Raw genomic sequence first — 17811 nt, 5'->3', positions numbered from 1 at the left:
TGGACGCCCTTGTAAATGTAAAACACTATATTATATTATATTATACCGTCCGTCTGTACATTAGAGTTGGACGACGGCGGCAGCGACGATATATATATAAAAAAAAATCGACGAATAAATCTCGAAACATCCGAATGCAATTATTATTATATTTTGTTTTTAAATCCGCAGACACTCGACGTGCAGCGCGCGAGATAACGCCAGGTTATCGTAGGTGATATAATGGTCAGCAATAAAAATAATTTGAGTAGTTCGAGTGCGGAATACCTGTGTGGATGACGTATTTGTTTATGATTTTATTGGCGAAAAATTGCGAAAAGGATTAAAGTATTTACAAAAATTATTACCGACCGCGAACAGATAAGATAGATGGAACGACCATAATGTTATAGACGCAGCGAAATTATAGATAGTGTAAATAATATTATAATTTACTCTATATGATATAAAATCATTGTACATATTATTGTATTATATATAATATTATGCCGTCTCGCAACGATGGTCGATATCAAACACTCGAAAAGAGAGGATTAAGTATTTTATCTGTACTGAATACTGATGGCAATTAAATGATTTAAAATAGTAATAAATAAAAACGCCCATAAAGTAATGCGCGTTTTGGCTTTTAACGGTATTTTAGCGTTGAGTAATTTTTACGGAATATCAGGATACTAAACTCGACTAAGCACAATAACATAAACCGCATATTATGTCCGTTTATGTCCGTATATTATATTAGTAATGTAAAGTAAAATTACATTTAGTCGGAATACTGAATACACATGAATAGTATTCGTTAATTTTGGAAACGAATACAAGAATTTTTGCACTATAATTTTTAAAAAAATCATAAAATAATTATTATTCCAAAAACACAATGTTATAATTCACAAGTCACGACAAATAATATGTAAGTACGCATATTACACGTCTGTGTATTAATTATGATCACGTCACAATAGCCAAAAACAACAATTCGTTACTCTTTACAGCATGCGGCTGGTTACAATAAGAGTTAAATATCCGTAGATGTAGATAGTGTAGGCCTAGGACATATGACTGCATAGGCTAAAAATGTATTAATGTATAAATAAATGAAAAAAAATGCATCTATGCACAGTATAATATAATAAATTACGAACATCAACCGATCTGCGTATATAGCAAACAAAAAAAAAACCGACTGTCACCTATTGTTATTATCGGGCGGCACGCGCGTCGCTCGTATTGTCACAATAATAATAATAATAATAATAGATAGATACACTGCGAATCACACGCCACGCGATCTCAAAGGTATTATTGACGCTAGTAAAACATGCCGGCAAGCGAGCGGTAAACTGCGCTCGTAATATAACGTTGAGTTAAACTTATTACCTATACGAAGACGTAAATGAAATATACGCGTAACTGTGCGAGCAATAATAATTGTTATTATTACCTGCGCCGGATTTCAAGGTCGAAAAAAGATTTATATTATTATTATTGAAGATAAATGACCACCGTTATAAAATAGTTATTGTTAAACTGTACGTTGAAACAATAATAATATTATAGAAAGGCGCGGAAATAACAGCACTCACACTATATACGGAAAAAGTAATGAGGAAAATTCTCTGTCGTTAATATGTACACTCCGTTTCGGCACGTGATACTCGCCAAAACTCGTGCGACTTATTGGCGCACGAATGTGTTTTAGGTAGCTGCTTGTTACTTGTGTTGTTTATTAGACTTCGTTCTGAGACGGTTTTTTAATCGGCGAACGTTTTTGTTTCTAAAAACCGTTTAGTGTTTTGGACAAAAACATATAAATTCTCGATTAACGAAGACATGACGTGGTAAGTCCGACGTCAAATATCCGAGAGACCGTCTACGGAATATCACGGAGACACGAAATATACCATTAGTGCAAACCATGTTCATTATACCACCTAATACCCGTGTATAATGGCATAACATTAAAATCCTCGGCTGACTCGCCGAATCAATTACGACGACGACGTCGCGGAAATCAAACGACTTATGGTGGGCAAGGGGGTGAGGGGGGCAACACCTCCGATCGATATCGGTTGCGGTCGACGTCCCCGCGCGATGTTCACACGAACAAAATTCACGAAATTAAATTCTCCAACCCCTTCCCGGCCCGTCTGTTTTGCCCTAAGCGCGCACCCACCCGCTCCAAAAACATTTCAATCGCACAATTATCGTATCGCGATGAAGCTTACCGGTAATGTTGGCGGCGTTTGTGTAGTTTTGAGCGTTAAAGTTGTACGTATCGGCGACGTTGTCCTTGATGGCCGACGAGGCGGCATTTCCGTCCACGTCAACGGCTCCTTTGGATCTGAACATCGAGGTGTCTGCGAACATGAAAAAAAGCCGACCATTTAGTAAGACCGTTCGATGCACGTCACATTAAAATAATATATCATTACGATTTCGACGATTACGTCGACGAACGCGGCAAACAGACAGTGTTTATAAAAAAATAAAAAAAAAAATTTTAAAAACACACTTTTCCATAAAAACATTTAAAAAAAAATTTTAAAAATTGCACTAAAAAGACAAAAATAATTCTCTGTACTTAAAAATAATGAAAAATTTATTGATGAAAAATTTAAAAGTGTGTGGTGCTCATACACTTGACATATATTCCCAGTCACTATCTTATAAACATGATTGAACAAAGAAGTGTATGTGAGACTTTCCTTGGCTTTTAAATTTTTCATCAGTAAATTTTTCATTATTTTGCTCTTATACTTGACATAATATACTGCCAGTCACTATCTTATAAACAGGATTGAACAAAGAAGTGTATGTGAGACTTAGCTCGGCTTTTAATGTTTTGTATGATGCACCACACACTTTTAAATTTTTCATCAATAAATTTTTCATTATTTTTAAGTACAGAGAATTATTTTTGTCTTTTTAGTGCAATTTTTAAAATTTTTTTTTAAATGTTTTTATGGAAAAGTGTGTTTTTAAAATTTTTTTTTTTATTTTTTATTTTCTACTTTTTAGTTGAAAGTAAATATTTTTATTAAACGTTTAAGAAATATGTTATCCGGTGTTTTCGGTACCTATATCAGAATACCGGTATAATGTTATTTGGTAATAATTACCGTTGTTACCATAGATATTATAATAATGGATAGGACACGCCTATACTTGCTTCGTAAGAGGTTGCGGTTTTTTTTGGGGAAGAGAGAAAGTTCAATATCTGCGAGAGATATTACGGCGACGTCGTGGGGACAATCCTTTTTTTTTTTTGGTCCATGTCCCAAAATGACAACGGATTATTGTATTGTCATCCAAGACCAAGGTCTATACCAATTTTCAGAATTTTTCATCTTCAAAAAGTGCCTCAAATCGAGCGCGCAAGATTTGATCACAGACAGACGTGAAACCAAACTTAAGAAAAGTGTTAATAATATGCACACAGCAATAACATAATAATATTATATTAATTGATATTAAAAACGTCATCGATAAATATATTATTACATCAATCGACAATTATACGATATCGCTGTACCTATGGTATAATTTTTTTTTATTATTTGAACATCAGCTGTGGCACGGTCTATGGGGTGGGGGCGAGGGGGGTTCACCACGGTTCTTGTGAATCATTCGCAAAGGTCGCCGACCTCGAGTGCGCGCGCGCGACCGACGGTGTTAAGACGTGTACGCGTAGAGTTTTGTCCGTCGCGGGATCGGGATCTACGACAAAAACAAAATAAATATCGTATGAAAATATTGTAATAAATAATACAGCCGCGGCGGTACGGACAACAATAACAACAACAGTCACGTATCGAGCGTATCGCTCGCAAACCGTTTATTGGAAAATAATATTGATTTATTGTTTTTGCGATGACGGTCGGTTTGGGCGCAATAATATTATAATAATATCATCATCATCATCATCATCGTATATGGCACGGCTATAATACTACGCGTCGTTTATACTTTAATCGCTGACCTCGACCTGTGTAGTTTTTACGCCAACGCCGATAAAAAGAGTGATTTTTGTTGTTTTTTTTTTGCGTCGAACCCGCGCGATTCGACACACGTTTTGATGTCTGTACGTCGTTATGATTTCGGATTGTTAAAACGGAGTCATACCCTCAGTGATATCGAGTCCCCGTCGTTAAAATATTAATTTACAGTGACGGTAATAATATTATTACAGCCGAGTGTGCTGACACGCGCGTCGTCATATTATTCTATTAAGATTGGTCGAGGGGTAAGGAGAGGGCACCGAGTGGACGACGACCTATGGAGGATGACCGTCGACGACTCGACACACGGACACAAAAGAGTGCACGCGTGTGTATATGTGTGTGCGAGAGAGAGAGAGAGAGGGAGAGTGGGCTAGAGAGAGATAGTGGTCGAGTGAGTGAGTGAGTGAGGGGAGAACTTTTTCGTTTCGTAGATGAGATTGTTTTTCGTCTCTCTCCGAAATACCGAGAAATTCCGTAACCGATATAATATACACAAACGATGGGTAAACAGTAAACACGCATTCCGTACATATTATATTATTATAGTCCCCACATCGTATGATATTATAGTATCAGTTTTTTATAGACGAATACGTGCGCGATTTGAAAATAATATTATGATAATACCTCAGATCGGGACGCTGACGGGATCACGAGAATAATCGGTCAACCGTATACCTTCTTTTAATCGAACGGAAATAGGTCAGAAAATTATAGTCACAGTATAATAATACCATCACGGTGAAATTTCGTTTGAAAATCGTAGATGCTCGATCGCCACGTGTATAAACGGGGGACGAGGGTAGAATATTATAATGTCGGGACTTTAAAGCACAATGATATGATACAAGTTGTACACGCCAGACAGACGACGGAAACAACGGCAGTACAATTTTATTATTATTATTATAATATCATGTCGTAAACATTCTTTTACGAAAAGGGAACGGCGTAAAACCAAATGATTATAATAATAATAATATTATAATATTATTATGAAGAAATCGAGAAACGAAGATTTCGGCTATGCATAATATACCCAAGTAAGCGCGCACGCACACACTCGGTCGTAAGAGCGATGTGGGTAAGCGGAACTCGTTTTCTCGCACGTACACCAACCGTATTGTAATATTATTATTATTATTATTATGTCGCGACCACGCGATTCTTCGAACAAAGTGCAAGCAGTGTAGTTGCACTCGTATTCGCGTGTTCTATAATACCTCAGAAGCAGCTTACACCACACAACGACATTATTATCGCGTACGAAGACCGGAAGTACCTACAAAACTTTTACGCCTTTCCGACGATCTATGATTATAAACGACCGCGGAATAATAAAACAGATCGGCGGCGCAAGTGATTTCGGCCATATTTTTCACACCGATTTCGAAACGCATCGCCGCGGCAACACCATAATAAATAATAATATCGTAAGTTGTATATTATTATTATTATTATTATGTGTTGTTATAATAATAATATTGTTATATAGGCCGAATCGCAATCGCACGCCCGTCGTCCTCGTTGCACGTGCGAAAGGCGGCGCCACTGCGCAGACGGGCCCACAATAATATTATACACGAATAACCGCGCTGATTGTTTTTGTCGGACAAAAAAACAAAACAAAAGCACGGGAGGTAATAACAATAACGTTGTTTGTTGTTATTCCCGATATCGAATGTCGTACATAGTTAAATTTCGTTATTACAAAGTGTACGCGCCGACGTGTTTTTGACGCGATCGTGCGCCACCACCGAACGAAGTATTATAGTTTTATTGACGATAATATAATAATAATATAATATTGTAATTTATGTCGCACCGCCGCCGCCGCCGCCACCCGATCGGTCGTGCTGACGTAGGTATTTCAAAGTTCGGTTGTTTTCGTACGCGCGTGGCGTGTTCACTTTTTTTTTTTTTTTGCCACTTTTATAGTAGCCAGCTCGTCTGTTCGCCACATGTGTCGCATCAATTATTATTATTGTTCTACTGCGATATATATTATTGTAGGCTTGTGTTTTCGGAACGTATGTCATAGAGCTCAATTGACGACGAGAAGAAATAATAATAATAATAATAATAATAATAATACACTCTTATCGTCTCGTAATTGTTTTATTTTTCGAACAAAGTATAATAATATAGTAGTTATATGACGAGATGAGAATAATATGACCTTTGCGAACAACGCCGCTGATAAATGAGATCAATCGGCCGCCGATTCGACTGAAATTGTCGAGGGTGGTGGGAGGGGGAGGGTGTTGGACAAATATTCGCGTTTGATTCGGATTATAGGTAGGTATAGTCCCGATATATTTGTTGATTGTAACTAATATTATGGCAAAAACCACCATCTCCTACACGCAGCGCGGTCAATTTGTTGCTCTACTCTGTCATACGTAATATGTATATATATAGCGGTCAGTAAAAATTAACCCGTCTCGGATTTAGGGCAAACGGTAAAATTTAATCCGAAAGTGACCACCGTCGCCGATCGGCTGTAAATTGCACGTGCACTCTATATTGTTGCAATATGATTATATACGCGGGTACCGTATCTATACGCAAACCTCTCGGCTTACCGGAAGAACTCTCTGCTGTACGTGCAATTCAATTCGGCGTTAATAATATTCTTATCGACGCGAGCGCCGGCCGGTCGGAGTAATATGGCTGATATGCGAATAACCGTATTTGGTAATATTATAATATTCAAACCCGACGCGCGTACCTATATAATAATGTGTTTATAGTAATGTTTATACAATCAAAACGACGGCGACGGTGACCACTGTCTGAAACTCACGAAACGCGTTTACGGTCACGTACACTTTAAGAATACTGTAGGTACTGTAGAGATAAGAATTGAGTCTGGAACGTATACTAAAACGTTTTTGGATCGTCCAAGGTAAATATTGATATATCGTCCGTTGAGCTAATATGGCGCTTGGAAATTTTTTTTATATTTATTTAAAATGTTCCGTCTGATGAGGTGCACTTCTCGTCGTAATAGCTGTACAATACCTAAATCATTATCGTTTTTCCGAAATCACCAGTATAATAATTGTTGTCCAAGCAAACACGGTGGGGGCGGACAAGAGAGAATAATGATATTATAGTGGATAAACTACACAGGTACCCCTACACAACTGCCTATTATAATTTACAGGTATAAATGGGAATACGATATGCCTATTATTATTTTTTTCGTACCGGTCGCGGCGGACGGACACGTGTTGAGGTAGGACGGACGGGCGAAAAACGACGATCGTTAAACGAGTCTCACCTTTCATTCTGGTCATCACTGTGGCGGCGTCGGTGCACGACGCCAGAGCGGCGACGACGGCCACAATCACGGATCTGGGCACGTAACAGCGCGCGCTGGGAGCTGCTGATGGCGACGTCATGTTCGGACGGGCTGACTGCTGACTGTCGGCGGTGGGCGGCTGATGCCCGCTGATGGTCGTTACCGGCGAGCGAATGTCGTCGCAGCACCAGTGTTGGCTTGCACTGTACAGCAACAGTTGTAGAGTAGTTGTAGTCGTAGTCGTAGTCGCAGTATAGCGGCAGCAGCAGTAGTCGTTACGAACAGTGCTATAATACGCGGAACGCGCCCGCGTGTGTGCGTGCGTCCGTCGTGAGCTGCGCTGCGTGCACGTATGTGTGTGATAATCGTCGTCGACACACACCACGTCCGTATACAATATCAGTATGGTGATTACAATACGACAAAAAAACCACTTCGGGCGCTTGCGAGTGCGCGTCGTCCACGGAAAATTACGAGAAAAAAAATTGCATAAAATTTTTATTCAAAACGAACGGTTATTTCGATTTCGAACGCGACTTGAAAAATCGTTTTGAAACGCGACCCCAACCAACGGGCAAGGCGCGAACGTTATAATATATATATTATGTATATGGCGTACGAACAGAACTGTCTTGCCGGCGGGCACTTGTCGTTCCTATGAGACGAGTGAATGCGCGTAACGGATCTTATATATTGTGTTACCAGACGGCGGCGGCGGCGTTGAACCGCGGGGAAAGGTGCGCGCGTGTATTATCTCCGGCGGCGTTGTACACGCGTATTCAGTACGGCTTACGCGCGCGCGCCCGCACGGATCAGGACGGCAGCGGCGGCGGCGGCGGCGGCGGTGGCAGCGTACGCACAAATTAAACAGATAAGCCGGCCGAAGACTCGGGACGACGACGACGACGTGCCAACTGCCAAGCACAACAGTCGGCGCGCGTACGCGTACCACGCGGTAATTGGTAACTACCGCGCGGCGGCGTACCTACCTTCGACGTGACGCGTGCGGTAAAATATTATTATTATTATTATTATTAATAATAACATAATATTTGGATAATAATTGATGATATTATAATATTATAAATTATTATCTTCGTTGTGGTTGTCGTTATTAATAATTGTATTGTCGTTGTAGTGGTTGTACGTGTAAGCAATAATAATAATAATATGGACAGTAATGTTCATTTTGCGGTGGACTACAACAAGTGTATAATATTTAGGTACCTGCCTACCGGCGGTAACCAAGGTTTGTATACCACTCGTGGCGGCTGCGCACAGCCCACTGAGTTTTTTTTCACTGGAGAGTGTACCTAAACGCACGTGCGATTTACGATAATATTTAAAAACATACCTTACTCGTTATACTTACCCACCACTTCCGAGAAGTTCCACATCACAGCGAGTGAATATTTTATTATTACCCATCGTCGTTCACCCTTATCGTGACTTCGTTTTTAAAAATAATTTACCTCCTATACAACATTGTATATACCTATACATATAAATATGGCCGCGGGTTAGGACATTTTCTGCGATCAGGGTTCGTTACACACACACCACACGCATGTATGTATAATGTGGTATATTTTATAAATTATAATAATATCATATCGAGGGGGTTAATATTTAAATTGGATTTTTTTCCATTTTCACTGCGACTGCTGTACCCCTGGTTGAATTTGTTAGAATCACGACGCATACGTACAATATTACATTAAATATATTTTAATCGTTATGACGTATACGTAGAGACAAAGAGAGATTAAAAAGAAATACTATCAGTGAGCTGGATTCCGCATAATATTAAGCCGATGGAAAATTCCTAGGGGTGTGTTTGAAGTCTTGAATACCCCCACCCTGTCGTCATCGATTGGTTGTGTATCATTCATCTCGCGGTCGAATGTTTTATAAATTATTAACACTCTGTTGAGCAATATTTTACTTCCGTACCATTTGCCACAGTTGTACGCTATATATATTATATTTCTATCGTCGCATGTATTTGAACTTTTCACGGTCTTCTAGACTGTTGAAAAAAATAGGCCAAACATAATGTTGGTATATTACCGGTTTTCGAGTTTTTAATAAATAATAAAGATAACTTTGGCCCATATCCTTCTTCCAATAATAATTATGCTAAACACCAAACAGTATAGTAATACTCAATGTATATAATCTGTATCGTCGTATAACGAAAGTCTGAACGCTGCTTAAATGATTTTATAGAAACAGCAGCATATTACTATATTAGTCATTTGTTATTTATTAGTTTTTTGTTTTTCATCAAACGCTATACATTTAATGAAAGTGTTTGTTTAGGCAAGATTAATTTACAAATATCATGCAACGATGTACAATGGTTTGCTAATTGTTTCATGTCTGTCATCGTTTGATATTTTTACAGTGCCGTATGAATGGTATTTTAATAAAAATTATCAACTTATTACAGAACCTTTTGTAGTGATTATTAGCTTAACGTAGGGCTATGTAAACTGTATTCGAAAATGTATCGGTGATATAATTATACATATTATGACTTATAAGTTGTAAATAATAAAGTGCTTACAACTTTGATCAATAAGCTATCTGGCAAACATGAATTGTTATATGTGTATAGTACTATAAAATTATAGAATACAGCCTATAATCAACTGTAATTAGGAGTCATGACATATTTTAATTATATTGTACCAGATTTGTAGTATAATATATTAATATGTATCAACAATACATTTTTTTCCAATAGTATATTATACTAATCAATAGCTATTAGATACTTAATATCTATTAAATAATATATTTATTGTCTAGTAGTTGTGTATACTGTGTACTGTAGACAAGCAAATTAAATCAATCACGATTTATGTTTATATAATTAGTATATGCGAACCTATTTTATTAAAACAGTTGTTGATTTCAAAAAAAATTAATAAAACTACATTACCCGCATAAATATTGTGTACGAAAACCATAAAAAAATCTCATTTATATCTTTATTCAATACGTCATACTTAATTTATAAATTATGTAGTTTCGAAGTAATAATAACTCGGTGTTTTTTTTATTTATATACCATAAATGATCCATCATTAAAAATTTGAATCTGATATTAATGACCCATTAAAGCAACTGTACCAGTGTGCCACATCGTCCCTACAGGTATAGAGCCATAGGTACTTCAAATAAATTATAATATGATATTTCTTACCGTAAAAATATGGGGTGAATAGAGCCAATTTTACAGAATTTTTTTTATAGTACTACAGAGATTTTTTTCAAATTAGTACTTTTTATTTGTATGCAAGTTATGCATGTCTCCGGATAATGATATAGTTTTATTTAATGACTATTAAAATTGTATTTTTCATTTCGTATTGTACAAATATATAATATATAATTCAAATCAAGTAAAAACATTTTTTTTATATAATATAAAACGTTCCACAAAATAATTACACGCAACAACTACCTAGGTACATAAAATATTACAAATGTAGACAGACATTTTAGCTTTACTTAAATGTTTTATTTACGGATTGATTAGTTTTTAAACTATTATTCTTTCACTGCAGTGTCATATTATATTCATACAGTCATACACCATTATTTATAGAAATGCTTTGTTGGTATAGTTATTAATTATTATACATAACCGAATAGTAGGACAAATTAACAATTGTCAGGAAACCTGAGTATAAATTATTTTTTATTTTACAAATGTTATTCGAAGTTGGAATAATTGTTCTAGTATTTGTAGTATGTTTGATTCAATAATAATAATTATATTCTACTATTAAATATCAAATTAAATCTAAAAATTGTGAAATAGCTTGTAGTAACTGAAGTCGTATAAAAACGGTCAAATAAAACTATCGAACATAATTATGTAAAAATAATATTCGATTATAATATACGAATCAAATAAATAGGTATTTCAAACCAAAAAAATGTAAGTTATTATTTGACCTTGATCAATACGAAAAACTTCTTTCAGCCGTGAACCGTATTATAGTGTAACCTTATAAATTAAAATGTATGTTTAATTTTATGACAATATGCGAATGAAAGAAAACACATCTAAATAAAACTAAATAAAACGGTAGAGGCTCATAGAGATAACTACATCCCCTCAAAATTAAAAATATTTGCAATTCATTTTGTAGGTTCTATGATGAATGTAAAATTATAAAAATAAGTACCAAGACAGTGCTATAATAAAATATTATAAAATGTAATGGGAAGTTTTGGTAGATATACCTACCTACTTAACAGTATTTTTTTCATATTTAACTGATAGCAGGCTGTTTGCTGATAGGGTAACCCAACACCAATGTCCAATCGTTGGTGTAATGTGTCAAGGTAGATAAAAAACAATATTCTAAGTAAAATATAACTATTGTGATTTTAAATACGGAAGGTTAGGTTAATGAGTAAAGACTAATGAGAATATTGTATTCAATGTACATTAAAAACTTATTATTTGTTTTATAATGTCTAAATACTATTAATAAATTGAACCATTGTCCATCACGTATATAAACTTTAAGGCATTTATAATAACCGTTATTTGGGATGCCTAGTGCCTACACTAATGTTCCAATTAAAAGAACCAAAATAAACTAAATTATCTTTTTTTAAATATATATTATGATTATTATTATTTATTTTAGTACCATGTTTAGTTCTTATCAGATTATAATATGTTATTAATTGCAATGTCGATAGGTAGTTAGGTACCAGGTACTACTCAATAGTTAAACATACAAAATATTTGTGTGATGACCTTATGGCAGTATATACTTATCATTTATATAATTTCATAACTGTATATTAAGTGTACCTAACTATATATATCATACCCAGTGTTGGGAAAGTTCCTTTTAAAAAGGAACTCGTTCCCGTTCCTCGTTCCTACTGTAAGAAAGGAACTCGTTCCCGTTCCTCTTTCCTGTCCCGAAAAAAGAACGCGTTCCCGTTCCTTTTTAAAAAGGAACGCGTTCCCGTTCCTTCATGTTCCTTTTTTTGCAATTTGAGTGGTGGTCAATGGTGTATTTTGCGAACAATTTTTAAGTCAGAAATAATCGAACTGAGACAGTTAACCGATTATTTCTGACTTAAAAATTTTTCGCAAAAAACACCATTGACCACCACTGAAATCGGTTAACTCACTCCTTTCTAGGAGCACCGATTTTTAACAAAAATGATTTGTCTTAGATTTTTTTTGTTATAATTCAAAAGTTGTATAGCGTAGACTTGAAACTTTATATATATACATTCATATTGCATAATTGCATAATATTATACATGTATATTACTATAGTAGTATAGTATACAGTGTATAGTGTGTACTATACACGATACACCACACATAGAGACATGCTATAGGTTATAGGCTTATAGCCCATAGGAGTATAGGACATAGTATGATACAACAATCTGTTTTTTTTTTTAATTCAATTTATTTGAAAAAATATTTTTATACTGACATTTTGTTTTGTTTGAGAAGAACTAATTTGGCGCGCGGAACCGGAAACGACCTGGAACACGACACGCAGTCGACCGACGGCGTCGCGGCTCAGTTTTGGCGCGGAAACACACTATATGCGCTTCATAAAATATACTGTGGCACTCAACGTGTTAAAATTTTTTCATTATTTGAGGAACGGAAATTTTCGTTCAAGTTCCTTCAAAATAGGAACTCGTTCCCGTTCCTCGTTCCTATATTTTAAATGGAACGCGTTCCGAGCTTCGTTCCTATAAAAGGAACGCGTTCCTTCCCAACACTGATCATACCTATAACGTACCTATACAGAACTATGGGTTATGACTGATATATAAATATGTTTATGTATATTATTTATGTATAGGATCTATATAACTACAATACTGCATAATCCTAACGTCATAGTCCGATGGTGTGCATATGGTGGTCATCCTGGTCGTCGCGAAAATTTAGTAAGTGGTCAATAGAAATATTAACCTCCCGAAGCACCAACTAGATTCACTTTCCCACCGAACAAAATACTGAAGTTGAAAATCGAAGCATAAGTACTGCCCCAAAAGTTGATGATCGAAACAAAAATAAAAATTTTTTAACTTAAAAAATACATCATTGTCTGAAATTTCTCAGAATCTAAAATGAGCGATAAACCAATTTAATTTGTGATAGGATTAAAATACGTAACACATTTCAAGAAACTACGTATTATGAGATAAATGTTGGACTTCTATTAAATCCAAAACCCAGAATTATCAAAATAAGCAATATTGTCTCTACTTCCGTTTGCTTCAGCTTATTTATGTAAAACCAAATTTTCTGCTCTAGTCATTATAAAAAAAAATTAATATTGGCCAGGATTGAATTTTTAAGAATATTTACTAGTTGCAGTTTCTTTACCTATAACTATGTTTCATTGACTTATATAAGAATTATGTTAAATATTCAAGTAGGTAAATTTGTAATTGTATTATTTTAAAATTAAAATTGTATGTATTGATATACTATTGATATACTATATGACTAGCAGCCCGCAGCCGGTGGTAATATAAATATTAAATAATATAAGTTCTTATTTATATCACAGGCATCGATAACTCATAGCACCATGCGCTGCGTTTAGAGGGGGGGCATATTGTTCATGCCCCCCTGGACATCATAAACTACTAATAATTTCTTGTTCAGGTCAATCTATTCTTTCTGTATTTTTAAAATTAAAATTTCTAATTTATTTCTTTTATTGTTTTTATATTAATTGTGGGTGTGTGTAATGAGGGAGAGGGTCGGGTTGTCTCATCAAAATTTTAGGGGCCACGGAAGATTGCGCACGACTGGCATATCACATATATTACTACTTATAATGACAATAATAACTACATAGGTGGATATCCATTATAATTTCAGGAGTGCTAACATTTTTAACATCAATGGGAGCGGGGGGCTATAAGCTTTGTTTAACACTTTCTATGATGGAAACTAATTATCAAGCAGCTTGTATTTAACATCTCCAGTCACAACAGGTTGAAATTAAAACAGATTGTAATTTTTGAATTTTCTAGTAGTTATCATGGAAATCGGGAATAAAGTAAGAAACTACTCAAACAATTTAAAAAAATCTAATTAATCAGAAATTTCTCTAACTCTATAATATAGTGTGATATTATTTTAAAAATTTAAATTGAAAAAATATTCATTATTAAAACAATTTCAAAACTATACCTATAATACCTATGTGACTATGTGTTTTACAATATTTAGGGCTTTTATTATAATTATTTTTTATTATCATCAAATTAGAGTTATGATGACATAATTGCAGTATTTGTAGGTTTTGAAACACTTTAGAATTTATAGCTATCGTTAATTATTGTCGTATTAGTAAGATTTATTTATAGCCATATTATAGGCATCATATATTATGATGTTATATATGATGTATTAAATTATAAATATTAGCTCATCTTAATAATAGTAATAATAATAGATTTGTTGACGCCAAATTAAAATTATAGTAACATATTATATAAAACAAGAAGATTATACATTAAAAGATATAGGTACATTGATTCTCCTTTCAAAAGCGGAGTTTGTGCTGAAAAGAGAGTTTGTGATACAGATTTGTATTATTGTTTAAGTCGTTATTAGCGATTAAGAAAATTAAAAACCGAACAAGTTAGAAAATGAACAAGAACAAAATAGATTATAACAATATTTAACGACTTCACAATATTTTAAAATAAAAAGAGAGAGAAAAATATTAATATATATATATATTATATATATATATATGTTACGGTAAATGTGTTCCTGCCCGGGCAATGTGAACTACGATTTTTTTTATTAACTAACTAATATTATTTTTTATTTTCATTATAAATTATAATTTTACTATTGCCTATTGGCTAGTTATAATAGTTTATAGTATTGTTTTATTTTTATACCTATTTATAATATTTTATTAAAAATCAATGGTTATTAATTTTATTATCATATATCAAACAAATATTTTAAAACAATTATAATAATAATAATTGTTGTAAATATTGATGGAATGAAAAAAAAACTTATATTATTATTATGTTATATTTTTAAAATAAATTAAATTCAATGCAATTTTACAATAAACTATGAAACTAAACAATTTTTATTAATTGTAATCATTTATTATAATATTACGAATATTTTGATGGAATAAAAAAAAAAAAATTAACAAATATTATTGTTTTGTTTTATTATAAATTATATTGTAAAATTGCATTGAATTTGATTTATTATAAAAATAACATAATGATAATATTAGTTAATTTTTTTAAAAAAAAATAAAAAAAAAATAAAAAAAAAAAATAAAATAAAATTAATAATCATTGTTTTTTAAACAATATTATAAATAGGTAAAAAAAAAAATAATACTATAAGTTATTATAACTAGCCAATAGGTAATAGCAAAATTATAATTTATAATGAAAATAAAAAAGAATATTAGTTGGTTAATAAAAAAAATCGTGGTTCACATTGCCCGTAACATATATATAAATTAAGTGAGTGAGATCTATAAGCAAATATTATTGAAACAAAACATTATTTATATATTTTTTGTACATTTTATAACTGTTAAAATTATGAATATTAATATTATATACAGTACAAAATTGAATGAACTTATATCTTTAATTTGGGAGTGATTATGATTTACAATTCAGTAGGTAAACTGTTAATTATCATTTGGTAAAATATCAAATTTGCTTTCTACCACTTTTGAGTTGTGCACCAACTGCGGCAGGGTATAAACAAAACGATTCATAATTTTGTGAACAAATATTAATGAAGATTTAAAAATGACGAACAGAAGTACATACATTAGATTCACCATTTTTATCGTGCAATTGCAGTAAGCAAATATTCCAAATAAAAATAAATTCATAGTAAAAATTTGAGCAAATAAAAAATATACTTCTTAAAAAATTTCAATTGATTAATAATTTGATTTGGTAAATTAAATTGTAAATAAACTGTAAGTACTTTTAATCTTTTCTAGGGAGTAGAATACTAGATTCCTTTATTGAACTTGTATCTAGGTATATTCTAAACGATCATGGAATTGACATTATATTTTAAATTAATATTTCATAATCTGAAAGAAGAAATAAATGACGTAAAAACATTTTTTACAGATTCAAAACATGATTTTCCAAACCTACGCGTTAAAATAATATATTGTGCATTTATGCTTATAATTTTTTTATTTGCCAATCTGTTTTTGTTTTTTAGAATTAATAGTAGGGTGTTTTTGGTTCTTCGTCAAGGCGAAATGTTATGAAGGAGAACTATAATATGCGTTTTTATATATTGTGCACATATAGTCATAATAGTATAATATACATTATACACTTATACACATAATATACAACGCGTGTGGTATAAGCAGCGATCAAGGACATTATGTTTACGTTACAGCAGCGTAAAAAGTTGTTGTTTTAGGTCTACAACTCTACATAGTATAATTATTTGTTTGGTTGTTTGTTAATTTGAGTATTTGAACGATTGTAGTATGGGATAAAATATCTTTCTATCTAACAACATCAAATTAATTATTTTTATTGTTATTATCCATTTTAAAAAGAAAAATTTCAATAATAAATAAATAATAATATACGTATTGGTGAAAAATGTCATGTTCTACATATAATAATACATTTTGAATTACAACCAAATAACTAAAATCGTTAATATTAATTATCGATGTTATTAAAACAAAACAATTTCCAATTTCGTAAATGTCTGTACTTGAAATGTCTTCAGGTTTAATACTTTCAGGTTACTGTAACTTTATGAGAACAACTTATGAGGAACTTGAAATAAAATGTTCCAAACGTGGCCATAAAAGTTGAAAAACTTACAAAATAATTTGCAGCCTTGTTATCGAATTTTGTCAAAATTTAAACTTCAAACAGTTCAATCACATATTATACTAAGATTATTTTGTATATTTTTGAAAATCTATAATAATATGTTCTATATTTCTATAGGTAAAACTTAAAAGCAACCCTGCAACCTTGTATTAGATTTTTTAAGGTTTTTAATTGAGCATAAAAATTGCTATCAATATTTATAAAAACAAATACAATTTTAAAAAAAATGTAAAATGTGAATAGTTCAAAAAGATAAATTGAAAAACCATACAATGTCTAGAAAATGTTACGGATATTCGTTTTTGAATTATACAACAATAAATTAACAACATTTTTTTTGTTATAAATTAAAATATGGCGTCTGTGGTGTAATTACAGTGGGGGTGGGGGGTTTGGGTGTCGTTTCCCCCCATGACTTTTTTTTTAAACTGGAAAACCATAATAATTACTTATTTAACTATAAATATTATAATTTTTAGATATTAGGTAGGTACTAAAGTCTTTTTTTATAGAAATATACATAAAAACTTGACTCCCCTTGCTAGATGTACATAACTAAGATAATATTATTTCACAATGAACACTAATCGT

General features: G+C 32.9%; 2 protein-coding genes across 2 annotated transcripts in view; one reads left to right on the top strand and one right to left on the bottom strand.

Annotated features, from left to right (window-relative positions):
- The window catches only part of LOC132942142 (LIM domain-containing protein A), a 5834-nt gene extending 5156 nt beyond the window's left edge, over nt 1-678 (top strand). The window contains 1 exon segment of the mRNA XM_061010451.1: nt 644-678. Coding sequence (XP_060866434.1) covers nt 644-678 — 35 coding nt within the window.
- Nucleotides 679-2145: 1467 nt separating this feature from the next.
- On the bottom strand, nt 2146-8243 carry LOC132940871 (uncharacterized). The gene is made up of 2 exons (XM_061008669.1): nt 7291-8243; nt 2146-2360 (listed from the first exon to the last, which is right to left on the bottom strand). Exons 1-2 carry the CDS (start codon nt 7409-7411, stop codon nt 2161-2163), a joined length of 321 nt encoding a protein of 106 aa, XP_060864652.1. The 5' UTR covers nt 7412-8243; the 3' UTR covers nt 2146-2160.
- Nucleotides 8244-17811: the final 9568 nt, after the last annotated feature.

Source organism: Metopolophium dirhodum, chromosome 3, assembly GCF_019925205.1.
Source record: "Metopolophium dirhodum isolate CAU chromosome 3, ASM1992520v1, whole genome shotgun sequence".
In the NCBI taxonomy this organism is placed as follows: domain Eukaryota; kingdom Metazoa; phylum Arthropoda; class Insecta; order Hemiptera; family Aphididae; genus Metopolophium; species Metopolophium dirhodum.
This window is presented reverse-complemented; position numbering and strand designations above follow the sequence as displayed.